Raw genomic sequence first — 18044 nt, forward strand, 5'->3', positions numbered from 1 at the left:
AAGATGGTGAATGATCATGTACTTGATTAACATCCGTTAGGACCTCAGTACTTCAAAAAAACTTAAATTTTTGTCTATCAGTAATTGTATGATTACTCACAGCAAACTATTACAGTTTTAAAAGTTCAGAAGTAATGTCAATAGAGTCCATGCCTTTTTGAAGCCCACAGACACTTAAGCGTGGAAGAAGAACTTTAGTATTATGTCTTGGATTGTGAGCTTAACACTTAGGATGTGCTCCTAATAAGACTTTTAGTTCCAAAATTCCCCTTAATACTCCCTATTCCTGTCATCTACACGTTTCTATAGTCTGCTAAGTAGTCCTTTGAAAGTTTCTTGTAAATAATTGCAAAGCTGAGACCTCTTTGTTGTATTCGACGTCACTTTCATCACCTGCCTAATGTAGACAATCAGTTAATGTGTACTTAGAATCTTCTGAAATCTCTTCAGTCAGTCACATGTTTTGGAGCATTCGTTATAACGTACGGAACAGATTTTCGTGAATCTATGAGCCACCGTGACAATTCCTTTCTCATCCCTTCTTCGTTGTTTTTCATGATTTAAATCAATTCTGCATCTTTGATTCTGAGTAGTTCCCTTCAATAATTGAGGCGACACGATATTCTATAGGTTCGTGAGAGTTTAATAAATGTCTAATTTAGTTGCAGCAATCGGCTGAGGAGTAGAAATGACGGGAGGTTGTTCAGACGCAAATAAATTTTAGTAGTCACACAATTTTATTATCAAACTGTCTTGCACTAGATCATAATTACCAAACATCGGGTAAAGCACTTTAAATAAAAGTCACAATAATCAGTTTGTTTTTCTAAAGTTATTTTCAGTTTGCTAAAGCTGATCATCACAATTTTAATTAACATAATTACTACTACTTAAATAGACTCGTTGATGACCAATACTCAATGTCATTCACGAACTTTACCAATGTTCCTGTTGTTTGGTTGTACTTGTATGTAGCAGTGTTGGCTGTACCAGAACTAACGAATTTACTGTTGTGTGGCAGGAGCAAAATGGCATTCTCGGCGGAAGATGATCACGCCAGCTTTCCATTTCAAAATTCTAGACAACTTCATTGATGTCTTCGCAGAGAAGTCGGAAATACTGATCGACATACTGACGACCAAAGCTGATGGAAAACCATTCGATATCTATCCATATATCACCCGATGTGCTCTGGATATTATCTGTGGTAAGTTATGATCCGTTGAAAGACTGTGCACGTTCCACAATAAACCGATAGCAAGAATATGACATCAGTGATACATATTAGATATGGCTAAATCATGTATCCTAAAATACTCAAAATAATTGTTTAAACTCAAATATATAATATTAATAATAATAATAATTGTCAGCCTGCAGCTCAAACATTTTATTTTACTTCTTTCAATCGCAAGTCACGAGAGCGGGGGGGGGGGGGGGGGGGGGGGGAATCTGTTTTAGAACCTATTTTCAGCCAAGTATCACATAAGGGTGGAAGAGAACAGAGAAAATCTCAATTGGGAATATGCAGGAGGCTATTTCCAGTTCCAGCATTCGCCTGGTGACCAAGGGGAACTTACCGAAAATCTTGGTCAGACTGTGGGATCACAATTATTTTACTTTATTTCTGGGACAATGTAGTCCTTTGTCCTAGACAAAAATTAATATATATAGGGTGAGTCACTAACTATTGCCACCTAGAATAACTCCGAAAATAAGATAGAAGCTGAAAAGTTTCCAGGGACAAATGTTGCATGGGACAATGGGGCCCATATTATGACGTTTGCTTTTTGCTGCTATATGGGGTGGCGTCAGAGATACGAAGGTTAACTTTGTTTTCTTATGTGGGAAGCTATAGTTTGGTACTTATTTTTTGATAGCAGCTATCGAGACGAATCCCCTGATGTGTAACAGTAAGCTGTTTGAAGGTCAACGAAGGTCAAAAAGGTGGCATGAACGTCCATTTTCAGAAGGTGTTCGAAGTGAACGACCATTGGTATCAATACAGTTCTTATCATGGATTGGGTGATATTCCTTATCAGTTCGGCACTTATCGAAGCACTTACTCTGACAATTCTCTCTCGTATATCGTGCAAATAGTAAATATTCGCCGAATGCGGTATATTCATGTAATGTGGCATTGACATGTAAACACCATTCGACGGTTTCGCAATACAGCACTAATATGAACGGTAAGACTAGTATCGCCGAATCAAGCGAATGTGACTGATGTATTCCTTCGAAGAACAATTCGATTTGCTTCACATTTACGGAGAATTCCAACGAAATTCGGTTAGAGCTAGAGACTTATACGCTGAAAGATATCCTCAACTTACTCGCCCTACTCATCGTACATTAAAATATGTGCATGATAAATTAAGAACAACTGGATCTTTAACGCATCAAAAACACATCCGGCAAAGGAAAGTTACTAACGAGGAAACGGAAATTGGTATTCTTGCCACGGTGGTTCGAGATTCTTGTGTTAGTTCGCTTCAAATCGCAAGGGAATCTGTCATGAGACAGATAAGTGTTGTTCGTGTTCTCCATCGCCATAAATATCATCCTTACCACATCAGTCTCCACCAAGAATAAACTGATACGGATTGTATGCGTCGCACTGAATTCTGCCGATGGGCTCAACTTCAGATTCAGAGGGATGACACATTTATTAATTTGATCTTATTTACTCACGAGGCTACACTCGCTAACCATGGAAACGTTAATTTGCATAACATGCATTACTAAGCAACTGAAAATCCATGTTAGGTGCGGCAAGCTGCACACCAAAAACCGTGGTCGGTGAACGTATGGTGTCGGATTTTAGAGGAGAGAACTATAGGCCCCTGCTTCATCGAAGGAAATCTTAATGGTGCGAAGTACACCACATTCCTACAAGAAACATTAGGTCTCTTGTTGGAAGAAATACCTTAAGGAACAAGGAACAGAATGTGGTATCAACACTGTGGGTGTACGGCACATTTTTCGCTGATTACTAGAAATGAGTTGCAGAGGCAATTCCCAAAACGCTCGATTGGACACGGAGGAGATGTATCGTGGGCGGCTCATTCGCCGGACCTGACGCCTCTAGATTTTTTCTTGTAGGGATTCGTAAAAGTCATTGTTTATAAAGACGTTCCAACTACACCTGTAGATATTTGAGAGAGAATTGTGAGAGCATGTTCTTCGCTAAGGGCCGATGTGGTAAGGAATACCACTAAATCCATGATAAGAAGATGAAGCACTGCATTGATACCAATGCTCATCACTTCGAACACCTTCTGTAAATGGACGTTGACCTTCAAGAACCCCAAGTTACACATCACTGGATTCGTCTCGGTAGCCGCTATCTGAAAATAAGTTTCAAACTATAGCATCTCATTAAAAAAAAAAAAAAACAAGGATGACCTTCGGATCTCTGAAGCGACTCCACCTAGCAACGAAAAACCAACGTCATTTTACAGCCCCCGTTGCCCCATGCAACTCTTGTCCCCCCAAAACTTTTTAGCTCCTATCATACTTCCTGAGTTATTCTCGATCGGTCGCGAAATGTAAACGACTATGAAAATCCGATAAAGCTTTGCAAAGATGTGTTGGGCAGTGTCTCTAGTATGACTCTAGGTAGAATTATGCCGCTCTTTTCATTCCTGGGCTCTTGGTAAGCGCGTAAAGATGTTATAGAAAATAGTTTCTCCCGCCAAGTACGAGGGCCTGGTGAGAATTTTCCCCTGAAGCTATGCAACCAACATTACATAACTGTCGTGCGGTTTCTTCTTCAAGACAATTCTCAGTCTCATTCTGCAGGGGCAATGAAGATGTTCCTGCATCGTTTCATTGGAAATGTTTGGTTATCCACAATACATCCCGTAATTGTCTCCCACTGAGTTTCATCTCTGCTCACACGAACCGCTGGCTATGAAGACAACATTTTGGCACAGACAACGAATTTTAGCCCAGCGTAGAGAATTGGCGGAAAGCACTGGCGGCTGCCTTCTGTGATGAGGGTATTGGAAATTTGGTACAACGGTACGACGAATGTCTGAGTCAGAACGGTGACTACGTAGAGAAGTAGCTGAAAGGTGTAGCTAGCTGTTACAAATGAAACATTTCTGATTTTCACTGTGATTTTCATTTCGCGATCTATCGTAACTTACTTTCTGGACAGCCCTTATATATATATATATATATATATATATATATATATATATATATGTGTGTGTGTGTGTGTGTGTGTGTGTGTGCTGTGTAAAACAGTGTGAAACGGGAGGGGCATAAAGAAGTGGTTCTGTAGATAGTAATTTCAGCTGCAACAGATCAAAGAATCGTTCCCTTCAACGCTACTAACGGAGTTGGCTCGTTTGATGATGATTTCAATGGAGTGAAATTCTCGTTGTGAGATCTTCAAACAGCTGTTTGGACTTACAGATTTAGGCAATGGATATTTTCCGTAAACGACTCAATAAGTGTATTGTGTCTCACTTTATTTTTACACCAGAAATCGGGAAGTGACATGTTTTAGACAACCGCTTTCAGTCAGGCGAAAGGTCCCAGTAGTTCGTAGAAGACTGACCTGAATATAATCTTAATCTTCGTAACAACTATACTAACATCACTATTTAGTAACAACTGACTGTAAATTGCAGAGGGAGATTCGATTTCCCCTCAGAACTTAAGGCGAGTAGAATCACTTGCCACATGGATGATTTATATAAAAGAGTCGAGTGGGACACCTCGTGAAAACCGATCGAGTCCTTAGTTTGAAGTGCTCCTGCTGTTTAGAGATACAGATCGAGAGTACAAGTATCGCAAGACAGTCTTAAATTGAAACTGAGAACAACCTTTTTGTACTTGTATGTTGGAGATGGAGCATGTGTTTTTCATACACGACTGTCTGCAGCAATTTGTCAGCACACTGCCAAAGGACTGACTTCCTCAGAGAGTTCTCACAGAAAACCCATCGAGCAAATGTGCTGAACGGGACGACCGGCCTTACGAGATATAACCATAGGTATGTTTCAACTAGTCCCCCCCCCCCTCCCACCCGTACGAGAGTGTTCAGTTACCGGCACTGCCAGGGCTTTTCCCTTGATAAGAAGACTCGAAAGGCGTGAGGAGTTACTTGATCGAGAAGTAGCGGCTCCAACTGAAAAACCGACAACGGCCCGGAGAGCGGTGTGCTGACCCCACGTATCATCAAAATGTAGTCATTGGCTGAGAAAAACACAGCGTTCCTTCAGTGCCAGCGTTCTGTCAGTGCCGAATAACAGTCTCTGGCCAGAGCAGCGGAGATTAACGTTCCACCTTTCCTCTACGCTCAGTGTCCCTAAACGCTGACGTTGTGCGGATATCGACAAACTTAGATGGGCTGTAGCGAGCTGTCTCGAGGTTCAAACTGTACGTCATGTGTTATCCGGTGTCGATAGTTATAGGGTGCAGTACGTGCCTCTAGACTGTCCTTATGCAGTAAACGTGAAACACAATGTTGACGTAACAACTGCAGTAAGTGGTCTTTACAGCATTGCTGCGGCGGGCAAGAACGCTTTCTAAGTTGTCTTAGGTCCTGAATACTATCGGTCTCATTGTAAAATTCCTCTTGCAGTCCGCCAGTGGACAAACGCAATTTTCCTAACGAAATGGTGGAATAGCGGCAAGCGTTGGCCTCTGTATCTTCGACGCCATGTGGAGTTGTCGGATGACGTTGTCGGCCATTGGTTCCTATTCCCAAATTGTTTCTGAAGGCGCTGTCTATAACCTCTCGAAGTTAATCGTTATCCTTCTGTTCAAGACTATACATAAAGCAACCTTCAATTCTAATTGAAGTAACAATTTACGTCCATATTTACAGATCTTTTAGTAACACTCTTTCTCGCCTGTATATGTTTGTTTTGCTTTACCACCGATGCGGCATAACGTGGATGAGAATATTTTCAGGTAAAAGGTGTCCGGGATAGAGTTATAAAAAATGGTTCAAATGGCTCTGAGCACAATGGGTCTTAACTTTTGACGTCATCAATTCCCTAGAACTTAGAACTACTTAAACCTAACTAACCTAAGGACAACATACACATCCATGCCCGAGGCAGGATTCGAACCTGCGACCGTAGCGGTCGCACGGTTCCAGACTTTAGCGCCACCCCGGCCGGCGATAGAGGTATATACAAACAACTCCTTATAGCGAAAGAAATGAATATTTTATGTTGTTGGGTAAATACACTGTTGGTAGGGAGACTCTTCAAGACGTGTTCCTCGCCATTTCATGTACATCACTGAGTAGTATGGCGTATGCGCACGAATCAGAGGGCACAATTATCTCGACATGTCAGTGAACTATGCAGATCCACAGATGCCTCCCGAGTCATTTCCAAGTAGTATGGTGCCACCCCCCCCCCCCACCCCCCGACCCATTATTATGGTGATGTCACCATATCGCTCCATGAGACGTTTCCGGTGCTGGGGCAGAAAAGGGGGATCCTATTTCCTGGTCCCCTCTGTCTTCCGATCTGACTCCACTGGATTTCGGTGCGTGGGAGCTTATTAAGGAAACTGTTCGATATCTGGCAGACCAGAGACAACGGATCTACGATGCAGTAGAGGCCATAACACCCTCATGCTTATGAACATGTGCTCGAAATGGAGTACCGTTTCGATACCTGTCGAGCTCCAGACGGTGCCCACGCTGAAGTCTACATACATGCGTAAAAATGTTTGAGGTCCTGCGTGCAATGTTAGAGAAATATGGTTACAAACCTCAACAGATACTGAAATATAGGCAGAAGTTTTTTAATGATGCTGCTGCCATTTGACTCTAATAATTTTTATTTTATTATTATACGATCCCGATTTCAGTCTTAGGCAAGTACAAAAACAATAGAAGTATAAATCACATAAACAAGAAACAGGGTAACCATGAAAAATACTATAAAAATACCGTGATTATTTATCTCATTTATATTTCGAAATACGTCAGACAGATATGAATTACAAGTTCTTGTAGATAAAGCGTACCTGGTCATAGGCCCGATCTGTAATTAATAAAAGTGAGAACAAGTCTAAAATGCCTGAATGCATTGCAGACCTTCATTTCTGGACCCTAAAGCGTAGCTGTTATATGAACTGCTAACCAGTAAACAGGTATGCGCCACAGTATTCTTTGCGGAAAATAAGTGACATGGGCATAGATGAAGTGATCTTCCAGAGATCGTCAGAGAGACAGCGCAGTGTGCCCAATGTGATATGTGGTGTGCTAGGGAACAAGGCAGCTGAACTTTTTATTTCGTGTGATGGTTACGTTATCTCTGTATTTATCGGTACTTAACAGTGTTTACATGGAGGTCCACTATTAGAGTTCACATGTAAACATCGCCAAGAGTCGTGTCATGATATATTTGTAACAAACATGGAATTTCTACCTTATAATACAGTTTATTGTGTAAATCATGATGCGCTGTATAGGCGAGTAGTAATATGTATCGTTGCAAACAGCAACAGCAGTACGCAGACACTCCCAAATGTCCCTCTCAGCAGCACAGTCCACCAAGAAAACGACGATACAGTGGTGACTGAATGGTGGGAAGGGGGAAGAACATGGATGCAGCTGTGGAGTCAACTGAAAGTGAGAAGTAATTCAAACCAGATAGACGTGACACTGGAAGGGAGGGACAGGGAACAGAGGGGGAAGGGGTAGTCTGAAGAAATGGGTCCCCAAAAGATGGAAACCAAAATTCACGAGATTATTGGACTCAAATCCATTCTATCTGACGAGTAAATAAAACTTGTGTAGAGTCCATGTTATAAAACTTATTGAAGTACTAATCAAATTAGTGTACTCTCATCCATAACATGCATTGTGAAATAGCTTGAGTAAGTTCTTCGTCAACATCTGCACTGCAATCTGCATGCGGTTAAGAAAATGGTAAAATTCTATAAGAAAATAAATGCACAGTATAAAGTATTTTCTCAAGTATAAAACAACAATTGTTCGGTCACTCTGATAATAGTATCTAAAAATTCAGTGGTTAAATCGGTAGGTTATTCATTAAACTGGCAACGTATGAGACAAGCTAAATGATCGAGTAATACCAGACAATTTCTAACGATGGTATAACAATAAAATAAAAATTATTATAGCGAAATGGCGGAAGCATCATTCAAAAAATTTACGATTACTATGGCTCCAGCCGAAATAAATATTATCAAATGTTTTGTATACCTCTAGCCCGGACACTCTCTATAACGACTGCCACTATGAGCTACCCATTCAGCTGTTCCCAATTTTTTTTTAAGTTCTTGGAGTGGTAATGTTAACTGTACAGCTGATTCGTCTTTTTTTTCTAGAATCGGCGATGGGAACTTCTGTAGACGCCCAGAGAGGCTCTCAGTCTGCGTACGTGTCTGCCGTCTACAGGTAAGCTTTCGCAGCTTTTTGCTTGCGTCTATGAATTAATTTATACTGTCGTCTTAGCACCACATGCACCTTGTAAGTCGGTAAGAGATGGAACTTGTACGTAACTTGCATCTAATCATACGTCAAGATTCAGTACCCGGAAACTTCATTTATGAGAATAAGCAAGTCCTTTAATGATCTGATTCTAGATATGCCAGTAGTATCAGAAAGATTTACCGGAGCAACCATAAACTGATCATAGTTTTAAAAGAGGGAAATTTTGCTTCTTTTCAGTGCCAGTGAGATGACTATTAAGCGAGGTCTGTCGCCGTGGCTACACAGCGATTTTATCTACAAGAAGACTGCTACGGGAAAACAGTTCTTTAAGAATGTGGAAATCCTACAAGGGTTCACTAAAAAGGTACTTTCATACTAAAACGCCACAAGTAAGCAGAGCATGTCCGAATGTACAGCTTAACGTAAATACTCAGAATGCATACAGCAAGCTGAATGACTGCGACGTGTTTCAAGAACGCAAGAAACCGTGGACTGTGTTTATAATGATAACAAGTCATGTGTGGGTAGCAAAAATTTCTCAAACCCTGCAGAGCAACAGGTCGAACTGAGCTTGAAATATAGATTTTAGTATGTTACTCAATCGTGTTGCAGCTCAGTACGAAATATCATCTGCTGTGTGACTGGCGAGTGGTGACGCACTAATCTCTAGGCAACCTACGCTCAAATATTTTCAGTGATACATTATAGAGTAAAATAACGCTCTACTTACAAAATTATAAGCCGCGCTGTCACTAAGTTATGGTCACCGGTCCGCAGAAAGAGCAACGTTTCTCTTTTACACCGGTATCATTCTAACTAAATATTCCTTTCATTTGGTACGTCTTACATGGAATTCGTTCTCTAAAGTTAAAACCTTCCACATCTCATTTCCTCAAATGTTCACCACATAAACTGAGAGAAGCAAACTGGCCGGAGCACAAAAATTCTCATCCTAGTCTCTGAATTTCAGAACCTTTGGTGTCGTGGTGTCTACCAGTGCTTGGACCTAATTTTCCGTTCTGATGCATGTAAAATAAAGAAAGAAAGTTTCGTCGTTTCTAGAACAGTAGGAGTAATATTTGTAAGCTACATATTTTGGAACGAAGAATTATATTAGCCGTAGGGAAAGTGAATTGAACACTTGTATTCGTGAATGTTGCGGTACATCCGTAAAGTTAACAGCATGCAAGACACTACTGCGAGATATTATGGAGTGTCAGTAAAGTCTTTGGAATTTAATTCGGCCAGGAATCACAGAAGACATCGGATGAATTCAGAGCACTCTTACAGGATCGTAACACGTCCGTCAGTATAGGCCGGAAGAAAGCCCAACGGAAATGTTCAATGAACTTATACGGTTGAGGGGCTGCATTCTTTGCGCGAAACACTGACGAGTAAAGTTAGAGCACCGGTACTCGAGGTAGATTGTGCTTCACTTTTGCTTTGTCCATCATACATCTCGTACAGGCTCAAAGAGAATTACTTAAGAAAGATTTATTTTTCCAATGAGTTACATGGAGTTTTAGAGTCATAGGTTATTTTTCAATTTCCTGCGCCCATAAACGTCCATTGTTTCACAATAAATTGCTAAATAACTTTTTCTCTCATTTTCAGGTAATTAATGAAAGGAGATTGTCGAGGCAATCAAATAAGCAGAAGACAACATCAGACAGTATTGACGAATTTGGTAAGTCGACTTCCGTTGGTGTCTTATAAGCGAAATTACGTGAAGTTCTCCGACGAATTATATCATTTTTTACAGGGAGGAAGCGGCGAGTGGCGTTTCTGGACATGCTGCTGGAAGCTTCTGAGGTATCACAGAAACTCACTGATGAGGCGATACAAGAGGAAGTCGACACGTTCATGTTTGAGGTCAGCGAAGAATACTTGTTTCTACCAATACCAAATGAACTTAAGAGAATAATTTTTTCTGAAATCTAACGGTGGCCATCGCTGAGAGGAAGATTATCCTTTTCTTTGTCTGTAACGTACAGGACTGCCTAAAACGTTCACCAGATATAGACGGTATTATATGTAATGAAACTTAATTCGAAATTCACGTTGACCCTGGTTTCGGCATTCTTGTTTCATTTTGTCTGATACGACTGAGTTACTTAAGAAGCATTGTTTAAATATCTTGAACACTATTGAACTCAATGAGATATTAATTAGATTCTCATATCACTATCGTTAATCTCTCAGTTACTCGTAGACCCTTAGTTAAGCAGGTCGTCCACCACAGTTCAGGCACAATGTTCACTCGCTGGATCTGTAAAGATACAATAGCTCAAACTAAACTAAGTTCATACTTTTCCTTTGGTCTGCGGGGCGTATTTAATGATAACGTTTAAGTGAGGACTCTTAAGTGTTGCCAGCCGTATATCTAAGCGATACGGACATGAAATCAAGAAAATATTGATTATCATGTTACGTATTTAGCCATGGTAATCTAATACATTATTTCTCGCGTTGTTTAACGAGAAACAGTTCATACGTGTCGAGTTCCAAGCACAACTTCATTGCCCAGAAGACTGAGGTGCAGTTATCATCTCGTATTATTCGGCGGTACACAAGAAATATAAATAACAGCCATTTTTCATCTGCAGCTAAACTTAATCTTTATATTTCTGCATTTACCTTTGCTCGATGAAAAGGCTGTTATTTACTAATGTCACACTGGCATTTAATCTTTGCCCTATGAACGGGAAGGCTGGTACTAAAATAGAGCGTCCAAAACCTGCGGTTAGAATGCTTTGGACCTCCACTTTATCCTCGAAAAAAAAAAAAAAAAGAAGGAGTGGGCTCTCTTGCAGGATATAAATGAGTAAAGTTCTAAAAACACACAAAAAGAAAAATATCCATAGCTAAAACCAATTTGGCTCTTTATAACGTTGTGGGCTCATACATGGGGGTCAATGAATATCGATTGTATTTCCTCCAGGAGTTAGCTTAGTCGTTTCCGAGAGGATGAGGTATCTGTTTTAATTGATCATGTGGTTTTCATTCGTATGCGGTTGAAAACATTTTCACGTCTGATTTATCATTACATAGACAATTATTACAGTTTTACCTCATGAATGACGTGGAGCCGCCGACTGTAACACAGTGTTTTTGTTTTCCAGGGCCATGACACTACGTCGGTTGGAATGGCTTGGACGCTTTTTCTGCTGGGCCATCATCCAGATGTTCAGGTGAGCAAATTAGTGGTGAAATGGAAAATACATGAGTACATTTCCTTAGTAATGTACTTCCCTTTTTAGTAGGTGTCATAGATACGTGAATAGTTTCTGTCGAAGTTATCAGAAATGTGACTTCTTACAGACCACTAATATATGACTTTTTTGTGTTACTGAGCAGCACGATTCTTGAATAATTAATAACAACCAATATATAAGTCCTCTTCTTAACTCATGTTAAAAATGGAAAACTATTTTCTGTTGCACTAAAGATGCTTCCATTGCCTAACAAAATATTTATCTGTTGAACCAAAGGAACTATTCCGAAAAAATTAATTAAGATATGATTCAAAATTTTGTTTGCTACCCCTCGTAAAGTTTATTTTATTTGGCAAATGATTGAAGATAAGTATTAAACTCCATCCTTAGTCACTGAGAACTTAGTTATGGATACTGAATTTCATTTTTACGCCAGGTGTTGTACCTGTGGACATTAACACTCTTCCCAAAATGTGATAGATTACATGTTCGCTTCCATGTCCATGTTCCGCAACAGTTGATATAATCAACTATTAATTGTTTTCCCGTCTTAAGCATACCTCAGTCGTCCGCAGCTAGTGGTCGTGCGGTAGCGTTCTCGCTTCCCGCGCCCGGGTTCCCGGGTTCGATTCCCGGCGGGGTCAGGGATTTTCTCTGCCTCGTGATGACTGGGTGTTGTGTGACGTCCTTAGGTTAGTTAGGTTTAAGTAGTTATAAGTTCTAGTGGACTGATGACCATAGATGTTAAGTCCCATACTGCTCAGAGCCATTTGAACCATACTTCAATAAAATGGTATTTTACACCAGATGCGTTTCGTTTTTACTAATAAAGCATCTTCTGCAGTCATTCTTCAAATACGGACAAATAATATGTTGGTACATTTTTGTCTTTTTGCATTAAAAACTTAATTTCCGCATAAAATTTGTGTTTAGCGTGCTTACGGTGCTCATGCCTCTTGTTCACATATTCTGCAAACTACTGCTTTTTCCTTCTTTTTTACCGGAGGGTGAAGTCGAAACAAAACTCAGTTACACACTAACCCCCGGCAGTTTTACGCATTTTTTGAAACCACTTTTGCTGACGATGCTTTGGTGTTATTTCCATTTCACCTCAGTTTTGTAAAACTTCCACGTGTTTCACACTCAGCTCAGTGTTCATGTTTATTCATTTGTTTTCCGTGTATGTTGTGAGTGCTACTAACCTGTGAATGACGCTGTTTTTTCATCATAGTCTTCTATGTGTGTGTTTGTGTTTATGCGCGCGTGGAGAGAGAAGAGAAATAGAGGGAAAGATTAAACTGCGTGGTGGGGCAGTAGAGAGAAAAGACTTGTTTGTGAGGGCGGCGAGGGAGTGGAAGTGTGATGAGTGCAAAATAGTGAGTGTGTCTGAGATGTTCAGCAGAGAAGTGGGTATAATGATTTTTGTCATAATCATGTGTGTGTGTGTGTGTGTGTGTGGATGTGTGTGTGTGTGTGTGTGCGGGGGAGAGGGGAAATTGTGTTTGTGAGCGTAAATTAGTGAATATGTCTTATAAGTTCATCAGAGATGTGAGTGAAGTGGGAAGCGAGGGTAGTAGTTCGAATTTGCGTGTGGGAAAATGATTATAGGGAGGGCAACTGGAAGAAGATGGTAGTGGTGAAAGGGAACTGAGTGGGAGGGTTGGAGCGACAGTCAGTGGGTGACATATGTAGAGATGTAATCATATACCTGTATTTTATATTATACTTCAGTTAGAATGAAAACGAAAACAGAAGGTAGTATACAAATACAACAACATGATATGAAATATTTTCAAATACCAAAAGCGTGAATATAGCTCATAAAAAGTGGGATTCATTTTTAAAATTCCTTCCAAAATCAGCAGAAAATCAGGTCTGTACCATAAATCACGACTACACCAACTGAAATGTAATGTGTGATGGGAAATGTATTGGTCAAATTAGGAGAACATTTGACATAAGTTACAAAGAACATGTAAGAGAATGGAAGTAGAGGACAAATCACACATTCACCATTACCAACATAAAATTACAACCAGAAACACAAGGATACACAACAAACAAAAAGCTTGTCGCCCAACAAAGTGCTACCAAAAAATTCACTCAATTGTAACAGAAAAGAAACAACTCATAAACGATGAGACCAACCTAGCTAACCATGTACTTTTTAAACTAATAGACCGATTAATACAACATAAAATTTAGCCATATGCTCAAACCTCTATAAGTGTCATCCACCCACCATCACCAACGCCATCCCTCTCCTCCCTCTCACCTCTACTATCTTCTCGTAGTTTCTTTCCCATAATCACCTTCCGACCTTCTACAATCGAACCTAAAACTGTTGTCCCACCGCCATCGCTCACATCTCTGCTGGACATCTAAGACATCCTCATTGCTCTGCAGCCGCCCACACCTACCCAAACACATACACATACGCACTCACACACTTTTCTCTCTATCCCCCTTTTGCCACAATCTAATCTCTTTGTTTCTTTCTCTTCTCTCTCTCTCTGTCTCTCTCTCTGACTCTCTCTCTCTCCCTCTGTCAACAGATACACACCGATGTTAACTGATAATTTATTCGCGACCGATTTCTCGGCTCTTAAACAACCTATTTACGTGATTAGTAGTGTTACATATATTAGCACATTCACAGACGTGTGAGAACTCACAACAGTCCAAAGGAAGATGTTATGTCGCAAAAATGCAGAATATTTCGCGAAAAACATGGTTCTTTCAAATAAAGCTACCCAGACGCCATACTATTACCATATGTGCATCCGGTTGTGTCACAGCTGTTACCCTTCACATCTTTATAAGATAAAAGTTCAGCCATCTCCAAATTGCAAAGTCCACACAACTGAGATTACAGACCTCAACCATGTAACACTAGGGTGTTCACGCTATGATAGGTACCGGCACAAGTTTCTTAAGGCCTTGATCAGAGCCTTAATTTCCAAACCTTCATCTGTGACGGACCTGTTTCGACAGCTGACCACAACAGACTATGTCAGTACTGCTCAGTTTCTGCAAGAAGCGGATATCACATTTATAAGTCAGACATAAAGGCTACAGAGTAAGAAGTTGTGGTAAATGGACTGCACTGAATGCGTCAACGTACAAAGTGTACCACGGAATTTACCTGGAATTAATTTCCAATGTCTACGCTGCATATATCACACTGTATATCAAATGTGCAGCTACTCAGTCCTCTGGCTAAATAGTTAATTCCAAAGGCCAATAAATAGGAGTATGGGTGTCCGTAGTCACAGGATCCATCCCCAGAGAGCGTCTCCGGACACTAATCTACGTTACACTACTAATAGCCTGACGTTGGTGTTTGTGGTTTATTCAGGTTCATTTTATCACATTCACAAGTTGTCAACCTACAAAGAGAACAAACAAATAAAAATAAATATTGTGGTGAGTGCGGAACAAGTGAAACTAAAGGAGTCTTTCTCTTGTGAAGTATTAAAAAGTGAGACGAAGTGAAGGTAACATAAACACTGGGTGAGAAACAAGGAGCTTAAAAAACGCGAAAAATTGGGACGTTTTTTCGATTCTAGGATAAAAAAGAAGGAAAAAGCAGTGGCTTTCAGAATAAGTAAAAATGAGCCAAGAATGCCATAAGTGAAATGTACGCATATTTTATAAGGAAGCACTGCTTTTCATCTAAAACACCAGAACACGGAAAAAAGATCCCAACACGAAGAAAGAGTTTAGTGACACAAACGGAAGTTGGTAGGCTTGTTTTTACATCTGAAAAATAATGTATATTCAAATTTAGCAACAGTCGCACAAGAGTGGCGTTACTTATGTTTACAGGATGTAAATCAGGTTTACACCTTGTAATGGTCGTAAGCGTTAGTTGCCGTGTACGTGACTGTTGGCAGCGGTGGTTGCGGGAGGGCACGGTCACGAGAAGACCGGGTTCCGGGCAGCCACGTGGCGCTACCGAGAGGTGTATGGCTGTGGCGCATCGTACTGCCTCTGCAACAGGGGTTCGAGCACTGGTTGGAACCACAGTGACACAACTGATTCAAATGGTTCAAATGGCTCTGAGCACTATGCCACTTAACATCTGAGGTCATCAGTCCCCTAGAACGTAGAACTACTTGAACCTAACTAACCTAAGGACATCACACACATCCTTTCCCGAAGCAGGACTCGAACCTGCGTCCGTAGCGGTCGCGCGGTTCCGACACAGCTGATACTGTTACAAATCGGTTATTTCAAGGGCAGCTCCAAGTCAGACGCCCTGTAACATGCATTTCACTGATCCCATACAACTACCATTTCCAACTTTAGTGGAGTCTAGCGAGAGCTCATTAGAGGGAGTAGTGGAGGTCTGCTGTGTTTTTTGATGAAATCTGGTTCTCCCGCGCTGGCAGTGATGGCCATGTGTTTGTTAGTAAGAGGTCAGGTGAGCATGTGCAACCAGTCGGCGTCCTAGTCACACTGGACGTGCACTTGAAGTTATGAACTGGGGTGCGATGTCGTATAACAGCAGAAGCCCTCTCGTGGTTATCCTACAAACCCTGACCGCAAATTTGTACGTCAGCCTGCTGATTCAATATGCTGTGCTGCCTTCATGAACAGAATTCCAGGGAGTGTTTCCCAACAGGATAACGCTCACTCACATACCGCTATTGTATCCCAATATGCTCTGCAGATTGTTGTCGTGTTGCATTGGTCTACTCGATCACTAGATCTGTCTCCAATACAGCATGTGCGGGACATAATGAGAAGACAAATCCAGCGCCATCCAGAATCAGCATTAACCATTCCTGTCTTGACGGACGAAATGCAACAAGCATGAAACTCCATCCGGCTGGTCCCGGCGGAGCTTCGAGTCCTACCTCGGGTATGGGTGTGTGTATTAGTCCTTAGAATAATTTAGGTTAAGTACTGTGTAACCTTAGGGACTGATGACCCTAGCAGTTAAGTCCCATAAGATTTCATACAAATTTGAACATTTAAAACTCCATCCCACGAACTGACCTCGGCCACCTGTACAACAAAACGCATCCACGCTTGCAGGCTTGCATTCAACATTTTGGTCGTTACACCAGTTATTCATGTACCAGCATTTCAGACTTACAATGACTTAGCTCGCGCTTCCAGTAACCCAGGATGTCAATCACTTAAACACATTACCTAGAGAAAGGAATCCCTGAAATGTCTGTAATCTAAGTTAATTATTTCTTGGTGCTGGGATTTTTTTGCCGTCAATGTATTATGTACCCATACCTTCAAAGTGATCAAACCAGAAACTTTATAAATAAAAGTAACACGTTTGAGGAAAAAATATTCCTTAATTTTAGGAAAAACCATTAATAAATCGTACTATAGTCTATATAGTTCCTTGCAGAGGAGCTTACGACATAACCACGGATGAATACTTCATATTACAGCAACAGTTAGCTTTTGCGTAATCATTACTTCCTTCTCTCACTATCTGATCTCAACAACTACAATAATGATTGCAGGAGAAGGTCTACGCAGAGCTTAACGATGTCTTCGGAGGGGATGCCCGGCGGAATCCATCGATGCAGGACCTCAACAACTTGAAGTATCTGGAGATGGTCATCAAGGAGTCGCTCAGGCTCTATCCCAGCGTGCCTTTCGTAGGCCGAAAGGTTACCCAGGACGTAGAAGTAGGTATGTAAAACACTTTGTTTAATATTTCATCTGTCGACTCTTTCTCCAATGAGCGTACCCTTGTAGTACGTACGTTCAGGAAGAGTGTCGTAACATTCACAGAATATAATTAGTTATGAATATGCTTTAACGTTCTATGTTATTTGTCAAATAATCCACTTGCCTACTGGTATTCCAGTTTGCAAGTCTCCACTGTCTGCTATTAGAACAGAAGTAAACAATGCTGACCATGAAGTTGAAACCTTGTACCAGCTTGTTACATGAAAGGGTTTCGTAAGTACCGTTTCATTACGATTACATTCTCTGAGGCATGTTGCTTATTTATAACGGAGACTTTCTTGTGACGTATTTAATTATTCCGCAAACCAATAGCTTCCGGAGAATGGCTGGGCTTACTCGTTCATTTATTTATTGATACACATCCTTTCCGCGTTTGTGTTCGCTTTCTGTAGTCGTGACTGAATGAAAATGAGAATATTGTAAGTCTGAACGCTTGCGTGGGTAATCACAGAGGACGAGTAGATTAGAGCCATTGATAACCCTAATTTAGCAAGGTTAGCACGGAGTGAATGCTGGGAGATGAGTCTAAGATATACGTCAGGTTACTTATTTGTGGTGCGATGATTGGTCAGGCCGAACGCGTCCTTTTCCCCCTCCATTCTTTAGAAAGTGGAGCCGTTTCTGTGCATCCGTGATGCCAGGGATTATGGTTTCGGCGTGGTAAG

At 40.9% G+C, this 18044-nt stretch overlaps 1 protein-coding gene across 1 annotated transcript in view; it reads left to right on the forward strand.

Moving 5' to 3' along the window:
* The window catches only part of LOC124622390 (cytochrome P450 4C1-like), a 40651-nt gene that overhangs the window by 16176 nt on the left and 6431 nt on the right, over nt 1–18044 (forward strand). Inside the window, exons 4-10 of the mRNA XM_047148079.1 lie at nt 1022–1207; nt 8335–8404; nt 8678–8804; nt 10055–10127; nt 10203–10312; nt 11563–11631; nt 17148–17319. Coding sequence (XP_047004035.1) covers nt 1022–1207; nt 8335–8404; nt 8678–8804; nt 10055–10127; nt 10203–10312; nt 11563–11631; nt 17148–17319 — 807 coding nt within the window. The remainder of the gene's footprint in view (nt 1–1021; nt 1208–8334; nt 8405–8677; nt 8805–10054; nt 10128–10202; nt 10313–11562; nt 11632–17147; nt 17320–18044) is intronic.

This window comes from Schistocerca americana, chromosome 7 (genome assembly GCF_021461395.2).
Source record: "Schistocerca americana isolate TAMUIC-IGC-003095 chromosome 7, iqSchAmer2.1, whole genome shotgun sequence".
Lineage (NCBI taxonomy): Eukaryota > Metazoa > Arthropoda > Insecta > Orthoptera > Acrididae > Schistocerca > Schistocerca americana.